This window comes from Cryptomeria japonica, chromosome 7, assembly GCF_030272615.1.
Source record: "Cryptomeria japonica chromosome 7, Sugi_1.0, whole genome shotgun sequence".
Taxonomy (NCBI): domain Eukaryota; kingdom Viridiplantae; phylum Streptophyta; class Pinopsida; order Cupressales; family Cupressaceae; genus Cryptomeria; species Cryptomeria japonica.
Window position 1 is genome coordinate 562,346,763 of NC_081411.1, and position 21,751 is coordinate 562,368,513.

At 38.1% G+C, this 21,751-nt stretch overlaps 1 protein-coding gene across 1 annotated transcript in view; it reads left to right on the forward strand.

The window, feature by feature from the left end:
- Positions 1-2,679: 2,679 nt before the first annotated feature.
- The window catches only part of LOC131078435 (E4 SUMO-protein ligase PIAL1), a 208,697-nt gene continuing 189,625 nt past the window's right edge, over positions 2,680-21,751 (forward strand). The window contains exon 1 of the mRNA XM_058016133.2: positions 2,680-2,941. Coding sequence (XP_057872116.1) covers positions 2,790-2,941 — 152 coding nt within the window. The 5' untranslated portion in view covers positions 2,680-2,789. The remainder of the gene's footprint in view (positions 2,942-21,751) is intronic.

A 21,751-nucleotide genomic window follows, 5' to 3' on the forward strand; every position in this document is an offset into this window, starting at 1 on the left:
TAGGGGTATTAGGGTTTGATAATGAAGGAAGCATCTTCTTATATAGAAGACACTATATGAAATGGAGGGATAAGATTGAGAGGTGTAAAAAGGAGGTCGGCTATGATTAGAGGGTAGGTAAAAGAAATAATAAAATAATGAAAGGGGTAGGTAGTGTATGAATTAAGAGATGAATGACATGTGTCATAGGTAGAAAAAGCCAATGAATTAATTAAATAAATAAAGATTTATTTAATTAATAGAAGAAGTAGGATAATTAAATAAATAAGAATATTTATTTAATTTAGGAAAATGATAATTTAAATAAATAAATGTATTTATTTAAATGAGAAATAAGGCTAGAAGAGGATAAATGAATTAATTAAATAAATAAAGATTTATTTAATTAATAGAAGAATTAAGCTTAGATAATTAAATAAATAAAATATTTATTTAATTAGACATGACAATTTTAGGTGTCTACACATGGTATTTAAATATATTCATTATATATGGTAATATATACAGAGGATCATGTTAAAAATATTAAGGTGGATTGTTAAACCACAATTCAATTCTAAATGACAACAAAATAATCAATTTTGCATAATCATATAGGCCATTTGCATGTTTATGAATACTATTTTTGATCTTTCTCATTGTTATTAATTTGGTTCATCAAAGGGTTTGGTTTAGGAGAACTTGTGCACAAAGCTCAATCCCACAAGGTGCGACTTTGACCTAGCCAAATTAAGAGCAAACCACTTTAGTTATTATCAAAATCTTCTAACAAATATAAGAAGTTATGATTTTGAGTCATTGTCTATTAATTGTCAAATTCAATTAAGATGGATAAATAAAGATTTTAATAACCTTCACAAGACCAAAACAGTTTAAGAAAATCATGAATTGAAAAAACCAAAGAAGTGAGATTCTATACAAAAATAACATAGGACAACAAGGTCCTTGTTTGAATGTTTCTTGTTTTTTTGGTTTGATTTTTTTTTCTCTTGTTACTTTTTGAATGCAATGAAAATAGAATAATCAAGTACGATTAAAATCAAACAATTTAAAGACTTCATGTAAACCTCATATCAAGTTAACTTAAGTTTCTCTTTTCATCATGATGATGGATAATGGGGCATGATCTAAATGGTGATGAAAAAATGATTACATGGTAAAATCCAAAAAAACATCAAGTTAATTTATCATGGACAATAAATTTTTCACACACTTAAATCGAGTGTCACATGAAGATATGATTGTAATGGATGTGGGTGCTCATTTCATTAATATAACAACTACATTCCTAGATGATAAAATTAACAAAATATAGATACATAAAAGAATTACATGAAAATGATGAATGAAATGTGTAAACCTGAAATGTGGTGTTAGTCAATAAAGAGTAGAATAACAAGCATACCAATAAAACATTATATGTAAGAATCTAATAAATAAGCTGTGTTAAATACACAATCCTTGCAAGACGTCCCATTGTTCTCTATCTCATAGGACTCCTCAAAAATGAGAGAATACAATGAGAGAAAGAGAGAATGAGCTTAGCATAGAAATGCTTCCATAGAAGAAATGAGAGAGGCACCTCAAATATATAGAGGTGAGAGAGGAGTTGCAAATGTAACTCCCAAGTCTAAGAATGCCATCTATCATCCTATGTGTGTTTAATGTGTCACAATCCTCATAAGGAGGAAATCTAGTATTCCTCAGTAAAGGAAAATAAAAGAAATGACTTGTCCTCACACATGTACAAGAGGACAAATTACATGTAGGGATTCCAAAGGAATATCCCAAACTAAATACAAATGAAGAAACCTACGCCAAGTAAAGATTAAATATTGTAACAAGAACCAACAAGATGGTTGAGATTCAATCTTGTATCACAAATTTGATACAAGATTGAATGGGTTGATGAGGAGAGGTGGCACATATGGAAGAGTTTGCATATTATTTTAATCTTTCGTTAAAATAATTAATATTGCTCAACTCAAATTGGTTGGCTTAAATAAAATTGATTTAATTGCTTGCATGAAATTTAATTGAATACATGAGTGAGTTATGGAGAGTTGACTATTTGCATGAAATAGTTAACTAAATGTATGGGCGAGTGAAGTGGGTTGATTGATGAGTGAGACAAGAGTATAATTGAGTGGATTAGATAAACTAGGTAGTTAATTTGATGGAGTGGATTTTGATGATTAATTTATTAAATAATGAATTATCGGTGCATATTAGGTAGAAAAATAATATTTATTAATTTTAAATAAATAATATTTTTTTTTGGTTTTTCATGCACTTATTTTAATTTAGGCTATTTAAAGTTATTTAAATTATTTTTATTTAAGCAATAGTAAAACCAATTGTAATTATGACAAGTGTTGTACAATATGATGGACCTTTCCACCTAATTAGCAAATATAAAACAAATCTACAACCAACAAATTATGACTAAAAAATTTCTTCAAATAAATAAAAAAATTCAAAATGAATATTTTCTAAATTAATGTGTGAGACCTTTATCCTCGAAATAATTCTTCAAATAAATAAAATAATTCTAAATTAATATTTTCTAAATTTATGTGTGAGCACATAGTCATTTTTTTCCATTAAAACAGTAAAGGAATCCACGTGTTTGGTTTACACATTCAAGCAGTACTGATACAAAGATTAAGTTGCACGTATAGACTTGAAATTTTATATTTGGAGGGCAGAGAGAGAGAGAGAGAGGAACATGGTGGTGGTGTGAATAAAGCGAGGGAGGCCAGGAAAACATAAGCCTAAAAATCTGGAGCATGGGGGTTGATCCGGCAGCAGGCAAAATGACGTCGCAGGTGGCCTCGGCTGAACTGCTACGACAAGCAACTGAACGCATGCGCAAACTCTTGAGGATAGGTTATAAAGTTGACTCAAAGGACATCTTTCAACTCTGCATTTTGCTTGCCAAGTAAGATTGTTCAGAACCCAGCTTCTCTAAATCAGTTATAGTTATGCGTCAATTTTGCTTGTTTTGGGGCTACTGCGAATCAGGGGTTTATCTCATGATTACAGTGGAATGCCATGAGAAAGGGAAACCTAAGGTAGTTAGATTCTGATTTTCATTTCTAATGTAAGCAGCAATGGGTGTTGCCCATGTGAGACTATTTATGGAGGTGGGTTTGTTTCCAGGGCTCTGAACTTGTGATTCTAGTAAGCTCTGTGCTGTCGAGAGTGTGAAATTGGAATAGTGATTTTCAATAATATGCTGAAACCTTAGAAGCAAAAGTGAAGGACAGCGGATAGGTTTAGTTTTAAGTATGCTAAGTCATCCGGAAACCGACTGGTGCTAGTGAATTGTCCACTAGGCTATGATTTGATGATTAGATGTGGCGATGTGGTAATTAAGACCTGGGTTCTCTCGTTTCTAGACCTGCTTTCTGTGTAAAGCAGCCCGTAATTGCATTGAGCTAAATAGCGGTGAGTTCCATGAAGTGCAAGTCCCAGCTGAACTTTAATGTTTATAGTTTTTGCTGGTCAGGCTATCAAAGGTTGAGTTACATATTCAAAGTTGTCTTGAGAGGCCAAGTCTCGCAAATTAACTATTTAGCAGGCCATCATATAAGTCAGAGAAGGTAACGTTGAATTTGAGGTTCAACACGACTTCAATAAATCACATACCTGAAATTAATTCGTCAGATGACAATGGATTAGCAATAAGCTGAAGCAATGCCGTAATGACAATTGCCTTTCCTTGCTTGTAACATCGCTTTCTTAATTACAACGAGTTTTTTTAAAATCTTCATTTATTGTAGACCTTTTTAAGGTTTTAACGCCCTAGGCAAGATTTTTGCCTTTGTGATGGCTTCAAACAGTGGCGATTCAGTTGTTAATGCTGAATATGCTGGTTTTGGAGCAATTGAGGATTGCACCGTAGATTAAAGAAACCAGGAATTGTCTCCAATGTCTTTTACGAGGTAGAACTTTTGAAATTCCTTTGTATGTGGTTTTACGCACCCCAGATTTGAGTAATGTATTTAAATTGGTTTGAGAATTTTATTTTGTGGGAAGAAACCCCTTAAAAAGCACGCTTAGAATTTGGGTGAATACTAGTTCGTTCCACTATGGGGTTATAGGATGTAGCCCAAAATTTAACCAAGATTTTCCTTTTGTTTTGTTTTGTTTTGCTGAAGCTTATCTTGTTCATGCTATTCTCAAGCACAAACCTTGGCATATCTGGAAAGCAATTCTTTTCCCCTTGGATTATCAATTCTGTTGTGCGTGATCAATTATCTCTCTAGGTCCTCATTCGGATAGGATTTCTAGCACTGCCTTTGTTGTGTTGAACTCGATAAGTTTTATTTTTGCTTGTCCACAGGAGAGTGCTTGTGTTGAAATCAACCTTTAAAAAGATCTCACGGAGCCTATACACGTCTAGATTAATGACATGCTACATGTCCAAAATATGCTATACATTAATCCTCCCACTACTTCTTTCTATTGACAATCATCTAATCACAAAACTAGAGTTTTCCCATTTGCTATTTTGAAAACCAAGCTGGCATCAAAGCCAATTATTAAATTGCCTTTGACAAAAAGTTAGAAGGATGGACTACAGTTGGTGGCTGAAAGGTTGGCCACATGGCAACTAATGGACGACTCAACCTTTTCGCCAACAATAAATTTTTGAGCAAAGCCTTGACTTCTAACACAATTTCTGCCTCTCAGCTCGTGCAACCAATTCAAGAGACCATGTGTGTTTTTGAAGAAACCTCTTACAAGGTTGGGAAATTGCGATATTCAAGAACACTACTCATGGCAAATGTTTTGTCTTCGCAGGATATAATTGTCAATTTACAACCTCCTCTTCACTCTTCTCTTAGTAGGGGCTCTTTTGGGCATTCTTGTAGCCCTCTTTTGTTTTGGAAGAAGGGAGGAATGTGATAGACAAGTGGTGGCCATTTCAATTTGGGCGTTTGATTTTAAACAAGCAGGGTAATTTTTTGGAGAATAGTTATATTATTCTTGAAGGGTTGGACTTGTGTATATGTCCTTAGAATCCATTATATCATGAATTGTTTCTTATGGAATGTCAAGAGTTTAATGAACCCGTTTTACATGTATATTTTGTGGGAAACTTGACAAAGATTTCCAAGAATCAATATTCTTTGTTTGCAGGAACTCAAAATTGCTGGCTTTTTACTTTCATTGTTTGTTGTGTTATATAGTTAGATAGTTTCTTCTTAGTACTAATCATGTGCAAGGATGTGGGTTAGTTTTCATTCTTATTTCTTCCACTCGGTGGCTGCATTCTATTGGTCATGGATGTAACCCAGCCAACTTGCTCTTGTGGGTCCTTTTTACTTTTGAAAATTGATCTTTGGGCATTGTTAATATCTTTGCTGTAAATGATGTAGTTGAAAGAGATCAATGTTGTTTTCGGCTTGTCAACAAGTTCTGATGTGTAATGGATGAATGACAACTCAAAAATGGTTGAGGTGATATCAAATAAATAGTCCATCTCTTGATATGATGGACTACTAGAAAGAGAGGTACAAATTTATGTGCGCAGTAAATTTGGTCTTTATGACCCTAGTTTAGACCACCAAAAGTATTCTTGGATGTGTTATGTGTGGTCTAACCTTTGCCATGTATCTGAAAGGGTCATTAGGAGGATTCATAGAGCTATGATTTCCACTTAAAAATGCTTTTTCTTGATTAGTTGTTATTCTTAAAAATGCGTTTCCTTGACTAGTTATTCACTCTTGAAGGAGCCATTGCTGATTATTGTGCTTTTCTATGACTTTTTGATTCATTTCTAGGTTGATTTGAAATTTAAAAAGCCAAAAGTTGACAAAACACATTTTTCTTAAACAACTCTTCTCTAGCTTGGGTCCACCCTTGGGCACATTAGATGTGTTTGGAATCTTGTGCCATGTTCATAGGGCGATATTTTTTGGACTACTTGGTGGTTGGATATCATTGCTTGCATTGCCAGATTCTTGTGTATCTAAGGTTGCTAGTTGGCTTGTATATACCCCAAATCTTATGTGATTGTCACCTCCAAGCTTTGTTGTGCCTCTTCTAAGGTTGAAGCTTAACCCTTTCAAGAGTCACTTGCCATTACAAATCCAAGTGGCAAAGTTGTGCTATTAACTTGAGATTTCCTTAAGGAAAGACAATAAAAGGGAGAATAATTGGTATTATAAAAAAATTGAATTTAATGAAGTTTAGTTTAAATGAAAGGTCGAAAGGCATGTAGAAGAAGAGTTATGCCCATTAAAGAAAAAGGGTGTATAAGGAAGATCAGACCTATTCCAAGTGAATCATACAGCCAAAGAGGACAAAGCCCCTCCAAGGTTCATGGAGAAATTTTAAGGATAAAAACCCTCAACTTCTATCAAGTTAGTGGACGAAAACCCATAACTTGACCAAAGATTAGAGATATTCATACAAAGGAAATCGCTGCAAATTGAAGCAAAAGTCATAGTAGAAAACAAGGATACATTATATTTTAAAAAAATATTTGGAAGCTTTAAGTGTGAATATTCTAATAAAACTACAATTTTAGATAAATTAATATTTATAAATATAATACAACTATCATTTTGAGTTAGAATTATTGTTTAAAGGCAAAAATAAGAAATCTTTTAGAACGGGACATTACATTTGGTAACAGAGCTTTGATCTTGCCAGCGTGTAGGATAAAACTAACATTCTAGATGCCTTCCAATGAGAGAGATTTGAAGGTCTATGAAAGGAAGAGGAAATGGATCCTATTCAAGAGTTATTGTACAAACTTGAGGTCCCCAAAATTATTGATAAGTACCAAAGGTTGTCAAAAATTTAAAAGCTCGTATTCTCTTTGATAAGTATTTGGAGGTACTTGGGAACCAACATCTCGACAAAAGAAACCAATATGACTACACCAAGAGGTCAAAAAAGAAAGAAGAAGAGCCAACATTGGGTGTTGAATATGTGTCAATAATTATAGATGATACCTAGGAGACATCCACCCAATTTTTAGGTAAGGAAGTAATTGAATCATGATTTGTGTAATGCCTTGCTTGAAGGACCAAGGCAAAACCTAAGGGAACAACTTTTTTTTTGAAACAACACCACCACCACCACCACCACCAATGATATGACAAAAACATGTCTCACTTTGCACTCATGCACACAAGTATTGTATAGAACATTAGGACACAAAGGTAACAACAACCAAAACAACCTCACCATTGCATATGCAAGGTGACACCAGTGGAATATTGGAATATTGAATAGTCATGGGACGAAACCACCATGACAAACTTATGAGATGGAATGAACATCACGTAAAGACGATTAGGTACAACTTGCAATCACGTTCTTCTACAACACCACACAAGGATAGGATGAGGGAACCATCGACCTCCAATCCCCACTAAGAAACACTTCACAACATTAACAACACAGTCGAAAGATTGACACCAACAAAGGATGTCTAGGAGCCAACACTACTTGACTAGACAATGGCACTATCAATTTCGAGATAACGAGTAGGACGAGAGCACCATCACCTCCAACCCACTTATCAAGACCAAAGATGATCTTCAAACACAAAGGCTAACCTACACAAGAGGTTTCTTAACTGGGAGGCCTTACTTCCTTTTGACCCTATGGTCCTCAATGGTCAGGGGTTCGACTTGATTTCTGCCCAAGAGATGGCAAGAGTTAGGTTGAAGGCTTGACCTTTGACCTTCAACATGCGATTGACAAATGGTGTGTCAGGGTAGGCCTTCAAACTTACCCCTGACACTGTGGGGTATTGGGAGTAAGCCGTCAACCTCACCATTGATGTTGCAAGGTTTCAAGGGTAGGCCTTTGGCCTTTCCCTCAATGCGACATAGGTGTTAGGGATAGGCCTTCAGCCTTACCCATGACACTACTCGGGGTGTTAGGTTTTAGGGTTTTAGATTACCTTGTGTTACCGCGTCATTTATTCCTCATGGCAAGAGTGGGTCATCTTTTCCTTTTTATGTTGGAGTCCTTGTTCATGCCATATTACCTTGGTTCAAGTCTTTAATGCGTCCTCAAATCCTTTTTTCTAGTCATTTAAGTCAGGTTCAGACAATTGATTGAACTCCTTGAACACGTCGAACCGTTCTGAACTGGGTTCAACAGGTTCATTTAGGTTCAATAGGTTCCAAGGTGTTTAGAAAAAGTTTTTTGTACTAACATTTTCTCTAAGTGTTTTGCAGCAGCTCTTCCAAAAAGTTTTTCCTGTTCGGTGATATAACATCTGTGTTGAACTTATTGAACTGAGATCAAAGGGTTCAAATATGTTCAGCGTGTTCAACACAGCAAGTGGTCAACAGTTTGACGCGGCGTACATCTTGAACTACTTGAACACTCAAGAAGTAGGTTCAAGATGTTCATCTGGGTTGAATGTTGGTGGGTCCCGCGGTTTCTAATGTTTTGGGAAGTGCATTCATTGCTAAATACGGAGAGGCAGAACCATATCTTAAAGTGATGTCATTCTTTGGCTTTTTCGAAGTGAGTGAACGTTTCGGGAACTGGCAGTTTCTTAAAGCACGCCGCCATGCATTCAATGCATGCGTGCGAAGGTCTAATCTACCAACTTGCCGCGTCCAGACTGAAATTGTGAAATCATTGCATTTAATGTCTCTGTATCATTACCTTTCTCAATAAGGTATGAAAATCATTTGTGTTCTGCATTTGTTACTTGCTGCTGGACTTTTGTTTATGTTATCCCTGGATAGGAGTCTTTCTTGCTGCTAGCCGTCGTCCGATTATACAACTGTGAAGGTGAGTCTTTCCTTATTTTCTCCAGTGTTTTCCCTTGCATTTTCTCTCATACAGAAGGTTTCACTGCAATCAAATTTAGGTTTCTTGTTTTGAAGTTATGAAGTCCACTCTGCATTTGTTTGGAAATGTCTTTAGCTTGGCATCCACAGAAGCCATAGTTAGTGATACTGACCTGAAAGGAGAGAACCTTGAAGATTTGAAAGAAAGGGTGTTCAAGGGTATTGATAAGTCTTTTTGTATAGAGATTTTGAGTAGTGGACTTTTAGAAGCCGCAGCCTTTCCTCTAGCAATTCCTTGTCCAGAGTTGGTTCGGGAGTGCATTGCTAGATATGACCCAGTATCTGAAACTATTAAGAGAGATAATGGCGAAACCCTTCTTGCCATTAACCGTGAGGTGATTGCTTTAGTTTTCAAGATACCGGATTACCAGTTTTCTAATTTCTCTCCTGCCTAGTCAATCAGTGAGTTCAATGCAGATAGAGCCAGACACCGAAATAATATGGCGAAATTCTGGTTGAAGGTCCCTCAGAGAGGTGGTTCTAGGTTACCCAAAAATCCTAACAAGAACCACATGTTGCCACATATCCATGATGTGATGCTTTTGTTGCATCGAGCCAGAGGTTCTGCCGAAGCTTATAGCTTTGATGATTGGATTTATTGCTATGTGCAATTAGTTCTAGAAGGAAAACAATATTTGGATTGGGCAGAGTTAATTGCTGATTCAATGAGAGAGCAGTTGAGTCTAGCCAAGTAGTTTCAACAAAACTTCTTCATGTCCTCATATCTCTTGTATTGTCTAGCTTGTGTTAAGGAGTTAATGGGTGTACCAAAGCAACTCACTGAGGAAGATGTTTCGGTGTATGAGTTCTATCCTATGCTGCAAAAAGACAAGGCCCTACAAGATTTCAGAAGGATACACAATGCATTCCTGGGTGATATGTGTCATGAACTGAAGGGTACAAAGGCTAAACGGATTTCAGATGATGCACAGACCTTGATTAAGAAGTTCGGTAGTTTTTACATCCAGTTCCCACGCTTTTGCTATATACGGGTAGGAGGCTTTGAAGAGGAACCCTTCAAGCTCCCCCACTTTTGTTCTGATTGTTTTGTTCTAGCAGAAGTATGCAGGCAACTAACCTCTGTGATCAAGAAGGCACAGCCTAAGGACAAGTGGGAAGGTCATTTTCCAATACAATTGGGAGTGTTGTCTTGTAATTCAATGTCTGATGCACTAAGTATAGGAGCAGACCTTAGGAGTTTTAATTTCTCTCTGTATTCTGAAAGGAAGGGGTTTGACAATAAGGGATTTTCTCGAAGCCTTGGCTTAATGCCTTATCTTCCCATGCGACAGTTAGAAGATTTCTGGGAAGACTGTACAGATGAACTTGAAGTTTTCAAAAGGGAAAACATGAGGTTGGTGCTAGAATAGGTTGTCTCTTTACAAATAAAGTTAGACATTAAAGGGCTTGAAGAGGATTATCTTGAATTGTTTGAACCAGGATATTTAGCCCATGGAGAGATTGAAATGCTCCCAATTAATTGGGATGAGGAGGAAAATGATGACATACAATTGAGGACCGAATGAGTTCTAGAAAGAACTGTGGCATGGGTGGCTAAAAAGAAAGCAATAAAGTCAGGCGCCAAGTCCCTTTCTGCAAGAAATAATAAGGATCCTCTATCTTCACCAAAACGTCCTTCTAACAGTGCTCCTGTTCGTGCAGGTAAGGATACCAAGTCGTCTCAGCCTAGACGCAGGTCTAGCCCAACTCTGGATTTCAGTACCCCTCGGCATACTCGATCACGTAGTGTCGCCCAGAGGAAGATGGACCAGGTCAAGGATATGGGAGTAAAGGATGCCGTGCTTGAGGCTTAGATTTTTGAAATTGAAGATTTGGATGGTGAAGTTGCTTGTGCTCTAGACTCCCAAACAGTGACTGTGGCAATGACGCCACCACCAAAAATGATTGAAGGAACTACTCATTCCGTTGCGACCCCTAAATGGTTAACAACCTTAGTGAACAAGAAAAGGAGCTTTCTTCCTGTGACCATTCCGATTCAGGAAATGGTTGCTAAGTACTTCGAGAAGAATCCAAAGCCGAAAAGGTTCAAGACCACCGCTCACCTAAACAATGACGAAGAAATTGGAAAATGGATGGCCGAAATTGCCTGATACAAGCCGAAAGATGAAAACAGAGAGGTTGGTCCCGATGATTTTGAGATCACAAAAGTAGAGTTGGGAAAGATGAGCAGAGATACAGATAACCATTTTTTCCAAGTGTCAGCAAAGAAAATGCTTACCCGCTCAGAGAAGGATGGATGGGAGAAAAGAGAACTTAAAAGACACATAAGTGTTTTGGCTCAGTTCATTGATAGTATCGGTTGCCTTGGAGCAATTCCAATATCCCATGCCACTGAGAATTTCGACCCAACTTCTCTAGAAAACAAGAAGTTGATGAACCAAGTTCAACGGGCTAAGAGCATCGCTGAAGCGGTTGAGAAGTGGATTGAACAAATAATCAAAGACGGTGAAAAGTACATTACTGACTCCCGGAAATTGTGTGATGAAGTATAGAGCCTGATTTCTAAAATCCAAAACCAGTTTGTACCATGGGAGAAAGAAGAGCACAAATGGCAAAATGTCTTGCCTCTATTTGCCAAAATCGAAGAATATGGGACTACCAGGTTTCTGACAGAACATTCAATTAAGTTGGTGGCTGATGAATGTCAACTTTTCGTGCTGAAGAAAACTATCATGTGGCGAGTGCTTACCTTTCAGTCGGTGATTACGGATGCAAGAACCTCTGTCTATGAACTCTAGGATTTGCAAAGTAGTATAGTCAAGGATAATAAAGTGGTTAATCCCGATCATGACTGGGAGTTAGGAATCTGCGGGTCAAGCACACAGGAAGCAATCAAATCTTTCCGGTTGAACATGGAGAAGATCAGAGTCAAGAGTAGCTTCACGCCGGAGGATATAACCAAGGTGGCTAGGATCGAATCTATGGTTTTCATTGGGAATGATCAACTGCCGAAACACTCAGAGAAGATGGTGCAACATAAGTGGAGTAAAGAGGTGGCAAAGGCGAAACTCAATGCAATGAAAGTCCCGAGCCAATCCATGGTTCAAGAACTCACAACTACTCATGATGCCCGCGAAGACGGAGAAGATGACAATGATGGAGTATGACATAATGCATCAATTTAGGATTAGTTTCCTTTATTTTTAAAAACATTTCTCATAGCTATGCAAAAACTTCGGGACATCTGTCCCAAAATACTATTTGTTGGTTTCGTAACTGTTTTATCGGGGAGTGGTCGAGTTTTTAGGGAGACCTCCCCCGTTTAGACTATAAATTAAGTAAAACAGATGGTAGAAGGGTTAGATTTTAGTAACTAATTTTGTGAACTTCGACTGAAGTTTTTGTTTTGGTATTTTCCGTTCTTAATCAAAGGAAGAATCAGATGATTGAGATTTGTTTTGGAAAAAGATTGGCAGATGTATTTTTGTGCCTTTGTTGCATAAGGATATATATATGAAATCTGATCATATTGTTTTTGGGGAGAAGAAAGATCTGTGTATTTTGAATCCGAATAGATAACATGTCTTTGCATATGTTCATCCGATCAAGTAACAGTAATTGATCATTTCATTGCAGTATTTCATTATTCCTTTGATGTTCTTTCCTTTGAATGTGTTGTTTACTCTAGAAAAGATTCATGATTGAGGGCGGATTTATTTTTCTTGAATCTGTTCATCTTTTATTAGTTTAGGTGGAAGAAGTATATTGAACTTTGTTTTAGTTGCTATAGTTACATGCATTGGAAATTAAAGAAAATAGCTTTTCATTGTTTATGAGACGTGTGCAAAGTTGCAGCCTTTCATCCAAGAATGAAATAGGCGGCCTTATACGCTTTCGGGTTAAAAACTTTCGTTCAGATATAAATAAAAACAAAACACATTTCATGAAAAACCAAGATAGGGAGCTGTACCCATGCAAAAATTCAGAGGGAAGTGATTTGAACAACACTTACCCAACTGTTCAGTGAATCATTTGTTCTTAGAATAAGGTAACAGAGTTTAAGATTAATCATTTAAAAACAAAGAGCAAATCTGTTCACTAACACCTTGTTACCTTTAAGGACTCAACCCTTAAGGTTAAATCTTGAGGGTCCATGCCTAATGAATTAAAGAATTCAAAGCCTTGAAAAGAACTTTTTGGGGAATAGGGTGTGAGAGATTCAACTTGCCTCATTCACAAATTAGCTGAAGTTTCTAAGGTGAAATCTTGATGCCAGAGGCCCGATAAACTTAAGCGAAAAAGGCTTGAGCCACACTTTGGGTATCGAGGTTCAACGAGAAGCCCTTCCTCATGCCAAGAGGAGGCTTAATCAATAGGACGAAAGCCTGATGGTTGAAGCTTGATAGCCTTAAGGAAAAACGATGCCATGAAAACCTAACGTTTGACTAGACTTGCAAGGAAAATAGGTGGTTTTAAGATTTTCGCTCTGGACCCTTTGGAAGGGTTAGGAGCGAAAACCTTCAAATTTGATAATCATTGATAAGTCAAAGTCATTCCTAAGGCCTTCTTTGATCCTGACCCACACTAGATTTGGCATAAAATTGAGGGAAAAGATAGGTTTTGCACAATTTCGCCCTGGACCCTTTGGAAGGTTCAGGAGCGATTTTCAAGTTTTCTAGCATGTTCATCCATCATTCTTTCAATCCCAATCTTCTTTGCAAGGTAAAATTTCATCTCTTTCCGCCTAAGGAACAAGGTTTTAAGCCCTAGCAAGGTTGAAAATATAGGTTTGGAAGGAATTTCGCCCTGGACCCTTTGGAAGGGTCAGGAGTGAAATTTCCTTTCTTGGCCAAAACCCTCATTCTCCAACGCTTTCAAACATCCCCAAGGATTTCAATATGCCCATTCTCTCTTTCAACATGCCTTGGACATCAAAATTGGGTCAAACAAGGAAGGAAATGCATCTTAGGTAGATTTTCGCTCTGGACCCTTTGGAAGGGTCAGGAGAGAAAATCTCATTCTATGCTTGATATTTCATCTTTTATTGCTTTCCATCACTTCTCAAGGCAAGAATATGTCTATCCCTCCTCCATCATCCCTTTGACACTAAGAACTTGGCCTAACAAGGAAGAGAATGAGGTCCATGAAGATTTTCGCTCTGGACCCTTTGGAAGGGTCAGGAGTGAAAATCATGTTTTGAGCTTGATTTTTTCATTTCTCCAACTCCAAACCACTTCAAGAAGGTAACTAAACATCATTCTCATGCAAGGAACAAAGTCTTAAGCCTAAGCAAGGTCAAAAAGGTAGGCTTGTAAGGAATTTCGCTTTGGACCCTTTGGAAGGGTCAGGAGCAAAATTCACCTTCTTGGCTAGAATCCTTCATTTTTTCAAAGCTTTCAAACATTTCCAAAGTCCAAACATGTCCACTCTTCCCTTCAAGATGCCTTGCAAATCAAAATTTGGTCAAACTAGGGAGGAAATGAGCCTTAGGAGGATTTTCGCTCTGGACCCTTCCAGAGCGAAAATCTTAAAACCACCTATTTTCCTTGCAAGTCTAGTCAAACGTTAGGTTTTCATGGCTTGGATGGGTGCGAGGAGACATGTTCTTACCTTTTGAAGTTAACTGATGTTGAAAAATGATGGAAATTAGCCCAAACCAAGGATTTCGCTCCTGACCCTTCCAAAGGGTCCAGATCGAAATTCCTAAAAACCCTTATTTTCTTAGCAAAATCAAGTCAAACTTGGGTTTCTATAACTTGGATGAGTGAAGAGAAGTGTTTTCTTGCCTTTTAAGGTGGATTCAAGTTGAAATGATGGAGGAGTGAGCCTAAAACAAGATTTTCGCTCCTGACCCTTCCAAAGGGTCTAGAGCGAAAATCCTAAAACCCATCATTTTCTCCAAAATTTGTGCCAAGCCATGCCTAGACTAAGGTGAGGGATGCCCTTGAATTGATTGTTGTCTCCAAAAATGATGATTTTGGGCTAGAGGAAGAAATTCGCTCCTGACCCTTCCAAAGGGTCCAGAGCGAAATTCTCCAAGACTCTCTTTTATCTCAAGTTTATGCTAAGTCAAGTGTGGATCGGAGTAAGTTGAGATTGGATATGTCCTCAAGAATGACTTTGAGTTGCTAGTAATCAATGAATTGGAAGGAATTAAGCAAAAACAAGAACTTCGCTCCTGACCCTTCCAAAGGGTCCAGAGCGAAATTCTTCAAATCCATCATTTTCTCCTTGGATCAAATCAAACTTTTGGTTTTTATGGCGTGGATGGGAGTGAGAAGGTGTGTCCTTGCCTTTTGAAGTTGATTGAGGTTGAAAGAACGAAGAAATGAGCTCAAAACAAGAAATTCGCTCTTGACCCTTCCAAAGGGTCCAGAGCGAAAAACACTAAAACCATCCTTTTCTTTAAATTTTGTGCTAAGTCAGGCCTGGACTAGGGTGAGAAAAACTATTTGGAATGCCTTGGAAAGATGTTTGACCTTCAAAAGTGTGAATTTTGAGCTAAAATGAGAATTTCGTTCCTGACCCTTCCAGAGGGTCCAGAGCGAAATTCTGGATAGGTCCTGTCCTTGGGGAGAACCTTGAGCAAACTTCATTTTGATGTCTTCTTGTTGGTGGTTTAAGGTATAAAATGCTATGTTAGAATAAATATATTATGTGTCCTTAATCATCTTATGGTTTGTCTTGCAGATGAAAGAAGACCAGGCCAGATCAAGGACGACCTCCACAGGACCAGGCCAAGACAAGGACGACCTTCTCCAGTCCAGCATCATCAGGGACGACATCTTCCAATCCAGCATTCCAAGGAAAGTTACATCATCCATCCTGCACATCAAAGACAAAGGAGGTTAGAGCGAGGGTTCGTAGGAGAAGCAGATAGTTTCAGAAGAGTTAACTAAAGTTAGCTTCTCAGCATCACCAAATTGAACATCAATCAAGTGCCGGACAAGGTGGCGTCCCAGTCATCACTCCTCCATGTCAGATTGGTCCACCCCAGCGTGTCCAGATTCAATGTACCTGGCTCATCAAAATGGCACAAACTTCGATGTACCTACCTTGGTTATCGATTGGTCGATTATTCCAAAGAAGACGTGTCCAAATAATGCAATTATTTCATTGGTTAGAATTGAGTTTTTTTTAACAAACCCTAATTAGGGTTTTCATTGTAAAATCTTGGCCATTGATCTCAAATTGATCTGGGCCATTGAATTGTATTGAGGGCGCTATATAAGCCCTGGCTTCTCATTTGTAAAGGCTAATAGTTAGTCAATAGTTAGAAAGGGAATAGTTAGTTCATAGAGGTTAGAATAGCAAATGATTAATAGCAAGTAGAATAGCAATTAGAGTAGATTAGGAGGACAAGGCAAGAAATTGTTGCCATTGATTGTAAATAAACTCCATTTTCATTGAAGTTATGGTGAAGTGTGTTGTTTCTTGCAATATGCATGGTTTCTTGTTGAATCTTCAATTCTAGATGGTAGCTGATTAGAGTGAATGAAGAAAATTGTTGAATGCACCTGTGTGGAATCCGTCTAATCCAAACCACTAGCCTCTTGCTAATGGTAAGTGCACCTTGCGTGGTCAACTGGAATAAAATGAACTTAATCTTAAGTCGTTACACGTCTATTGTTCATGCATTATCTTGAATGGTGATCAGTGTCTGATGGTGTACGATTTGAACGTATTGGAAGCACCCCTAAGAAGATCGCATTGAGCTGGTGTCGAATTGTTCAAGCCTGATGGTGAGACCCAGCCCAGTAGGACTCCGCCTAGTCATTCATCCATCTTCTCGCATTCTAGGTAGTAGAGTAGACTTCCTGAACCCTGCATCTTTTGCCATTTGTTTGTCTTCCAGTTAGTAAAGAGGACTTGTGATTCTAGCAAAATCACATCATACCACGAAGAGCTTATCCACGAGTAGAGATCCTACATAACAGAACCTTGGAGTTGCCTCAACTGATCCTTCGGCGAGATCTGCAGCAGTTGGGAAACTTTATTCAAGAGAGGATAAGGTACCTTTAGGTATTTTATTCTGTGTTCGCATGTGCATAAAAAACACATCAACAGAATTGGTGCTAGAAGAATTTTTCCCTGGACCCTTTGGAAGGGTCAGGAGCGAATTTTGCATTCCTGGCTCAAATTCTTCTCACTCTGCAACCGTACTTGCTTAGATACATGCCCAAGGACGCCCTCATTCTCAAACAACACCAATCTTGATGCAAATTTGGGGCAAAAGAGAGGTTTTTAAGAATTTCGCTCTGGACCCTTTGGAAGGGTTAGGAGCGAAATTCACTTTTTAGGACAAAATCTATCATGTTTCCTCTCCAAAATACCTTCCAAGGCGAGCACACACTAGTTTTCCTTCCTCCAGAACCCAGGGATCCATGCCTTGACCTCTATCATAAGCAATTTGAGTGAAATTGGGAATTTCGCTCTGGACCCTCTGGAAGGGTCAGGAGCGAAATTCACCTTTTAGGTCACAACTCTTCATTTTCTTCACTTCAATTCATCTTACAGGGCAAAGTAACATCATTTCAACCTCAACTACGCCTTAGGAGCTCCAAACTTGATCAAACTAAGAAGCAAAATAGAGGAAATATGAATTTCGCTCTGGACCCTTTAGAAGGGTCAGGAGCGAAAATCATCCTCGGGCTCAAATCCTGACTTCATTTTCACATTTCTTCATTCAAACAAGCGTTTTTACCTTCATTCAAGCCTGGGAATGCGTTAGTTCTAGGTTTTGGTCAAAGTAGAATGTCTTATGGAGAATTTTGCTCTGGACCCTTTGCAAGGGTCAGGAGCAAAAATCTCATTTTGGTCTCTCCGTCAGGATCATTTTATGGAATATAACATTTAAGTATAAGTGACTTATACTTTAAGTTATATTCGATATATACTGTCAGGATGTTTGAGAGTGGTTTCAGACCTCCAAGAGTTATATTGCAAAATCTAGTTTTTGGAGGATTCTTCAGTTTTCCAGACTTAGTCAAATTTCAGGATCAAGACATTCCAGACTTAGCCAAATTTCAGGGCAGGACATTCTAGACAACCAAATTTCAGGGCAGGACATTCCAGACAACCAAATTTCAGGGCAGGACATTCCAGACTTGACCTAGCTCAAGCAGAGCCTGCTATACAGGTGATCCCCCTAGCGACACTCGAAAAGCAAAGGCTAATAGACAAAACTCTAAAGCCTAGAAAAACAAACCCTAGAAAGCAAAAAGCAGGGGTTCCCATTTGCAATGGGGCGATGTGTGAATACGTCACAACATCTAGCGCCACCTTGAATAAATGTTCCTGAACATTTCAGAGATAAAGACTCAATTGACACCTAGAACCTCCAGAAAATTCAACCTAGCTTATCAAGAGATTGGAAAATGCACTCAAAGTGGAAGGAAAATCTTTAACCAGATCTAGACACTTAGTCTTTGATTACCCAGGTGTGTGCAAGTGTATTCATTCCTCTCGACAAGACAATCATGACTTTCAGGTTCCCCTGTGATCGGCTATGTAGTTTATCTAATCCTCAAAAGCATCTTGGATAGAGCCTCGTTGCCAGTCAGACGTCTATAGTCCTGAAGAGGTTATCGCCGCAAGCTCACGAACATTGCTCCATTGCTAGCCGGGCGTCCATAGCCCCGATGGAGTTATCCGTATATTCCCGTTAGCCAATTTAGGTATTTCATTTCATTTCATTTTTTTTTTCTTGATTTTTTCTCTTTCATTTCTCATTTTTTCTTTTTGATGTTGCTTTTTTCATTCCGTCAATTCCTTTGGCTCGTAAGTAGTGAAGCTTACTAGGGTTTGAGGATTGCGGTGGCGCTGAAGTTAGATTTTAGATTTTTCACCAATCACAACTTTGCCTGAAAACCATAATTACTCGGAGTCTATTAATGTGTAAAGATATAGTAATCAACAGATGTTGGCATCAAGAAATAGAAAATGATTCCCTTCCAGGTCAAGTACAAGTCCTGATCAGATGATAAAGCTGAAGAGGAACAACCTTGGATTCCAAGTACTTCATGAATAGATATCTAAGAAATGAGTTTAACATAAGATCCAGGATATTGCCAGTGTGCGAGCAACAACACAGATGCCTTTCTCACGAATGGAGGCTCCTACTCAAGACACCTAAACTAAAGCAAACCGACTCAAAGCAAACCAAAAGCTAAGACACACGAAAGGAAAACCTACTCTAAAAGCTATATACAAGAGTCCTAGACTCGACACGACTCAAGGAAGCGAAATATGTACATGACTTTACATGATTTCTCAGGTTGTGCAACAAGAGCATGGCAAACGTGATGGTTCTCAATCGGGCAAATTCATCCTTAAATACAGAAAAGCAAGTTCTCACCATGCATCTCTCATACTCAAGCAAGTTTTCACTCAAAATGATCAACCGAGGCAATTCGTTACGACCATGATCAATCCAGATGCAAGTTGTTTTCCTAAAATCCCCATGATCAAAATCATAATAACTTTCAAGGCTAGGATTAAGGAAAGAGGCAACCTGGCATTGTTCGTGCTTAGATGGAACTGCATTGTCGGAAGCGAGATCACCAGCTGCTTCAGGAGGTCGCCATTGATGATGAACTATTCCACGAGCATCCACAGTGTGTTGATCTTGATTAGGAAGTTCCTCTTGAAACAAGCCTAGCACCCCTTCGAATAGCTCAACATTCTTTGCTTTCACTGAGACATCTTACATAAACCAAGCATCTTCATGGAATTTTGTGAGCATATCGTCAAAACCCAAGCACTCCTTGATGGATTGAGCCTCAAACATTTCCTCTAGTTGATCAAAGATAATCTCAGGTGGCATTTCTTCTTCAAGCATAGTCTCAGGAGGTCGGAGCTGATGATGGATCATATCACTCACAGTAACTTGCTTATCTTGAAAAAATTTTGGCAGTGATTCCATTTGTACTTCTTCTATAAGATCCTTCAACACCCCTTCAAATATTAGGAGAGTGATGAAATCTTTAAGCACCCCTTTGAATTGTTCTTCGTATCTGGGCTCACTTATGATGATTTGTAATTCTTCATTCAATATGTCAACTTGATTGTCCTCTTTAAGAATGCTATTTGAAACCTCCTGCAATTCAATCTCAAGGATTTCCTTTTGTAGCATAAACGAGAATTCTTCAAGGAATGAGTCATCTTCTCCTCTAATTGCTTGTTCAACTCCTGGATCTTCCTTTATTACTGTTTGAGTATTCTCAACTGATTCTTCAACTTTTGTTTCATGGTATTCCTTTTCAGGTGCATGGCATGGTGAGCTATCCACTGTAATACATTGTTCCTCACTTGCATTTGTATCGTCAACGTACAACTGATCCTTCTCACAATCAGATGCTAGAACGATGTCTTGTTCATAGGTCCTCCTGAATTCAGCTGCGAGATGTGCACCCCAAGATCTGTTCATGATGCATTCTTCCTCGGACAAAGTTGGCATTCCAAATTGGTTTCTGACTTGATTGATAGCCATTTCACATATTGAGCAAGTAAATTCAGAGTGAGGTGAGTTGTGAATTCTACACCATAATGGTAGTAATGTGTTCTCTAAACGCATTTCACCATTCAAAATGAGCTGACTCTCGATCATCCACAAGAAGCTTAGAAGAGGATCCTTGCTCTCTGGGACACTGAAGCTGCCTTCTTCTGTTTCTGGCCTGGTGACATCCTAAAAGAAGATTTTTCCCTGCGCTGCCGATTCCATCCTTGATAAGTACTTCAAGCAATGCATTTCATCATGTTCCTCTGTCTCATGGACTCGACACTACCCTGGTCTTGCAAACTCGGACAATCTACGTGGATAAAGCTGTGTATCTAATCTCCACCAAAGTTGAGGAAAATGAACTTGTTGCTCCTCATGAAACTGTTGTCGCTCCATTGAGAAATCTTTTCTTTTTGATTTTTTTTTTTTTAAGGATTTTCTATTTTTACTTTTTTGGATTTTCTATTTTTCACTTTTTTTTTTGATTTTCTGGAATAAAAAGAGATCTAGAATATCTCAGATTTAACTTGAACACTCAACTGGTTCCAGCTTGCTTCCTTCTTTTCGCAAGTCCAACTGACGATCCAGCGATCACCTCCTTTCTCTGTACCACCTCTGTCGAGTGTTGAAGATGACTTTCCACTGATCTTCCTTGGATTCAAGAGTTCGTATTCGCTCACCTTTCTTCTGCTTCAATTCTACAACCTTCCTCTTGTAGACTGTTAGCCTTGCATTGATAAGGAAAATAGAACGGAGGAAAGAGCTCTAAGTAAAACTAGAGTCAATTACTTCCAACGAGAGCCCAAAAATCCTGCAAAACCAATTTACCACAACAAACCACAACCTTCCTCTTGCAGACTGTTAGCCATGCATTGATAAAGAAAACCACTAGTAACTTTCACACTCTTATCTATAAAAAGATTTCTATGTCTAAAGCACTATCCATAGCTGGTCAAGGCGAAGGAGAGCCGCAAATCTACCCTATAAAGAATAAACATACAAAATCAAGCCGCCCTATCTGAACCTAAACAGCGAATAAAGAAAATTTGATGCATCGGAAAGAAAAGAACTGAGATAATTACACCACTAAAAATACGCATGCTTATTGAAAGTGAAGCATCTAAGATAAATAAGGTTACAAAATGCTAAAATCAGTCTAGGGCCATGACAACCGAAGACCGTGAGGAGAGCTCAAAGAAACCAAGTAAATACTGCCATAGAGAGTAACTTCTCAAAGAGCGTTGAAGAAAAAGTAACCTGAAATTATAAATGCTTATGAAATTAAAATTTACCCAATGATTAAGATTGAATCAGCGCACACCAAAGTAAACATATACACACACACACACACACATATATATATATGTCTATTCATAACTCCGCTCGTCAATGACATGAAGAACAGGGGTCACAGAAAAAGCCAAATAAGACGAGCTGGTCCGTTTATGAACAC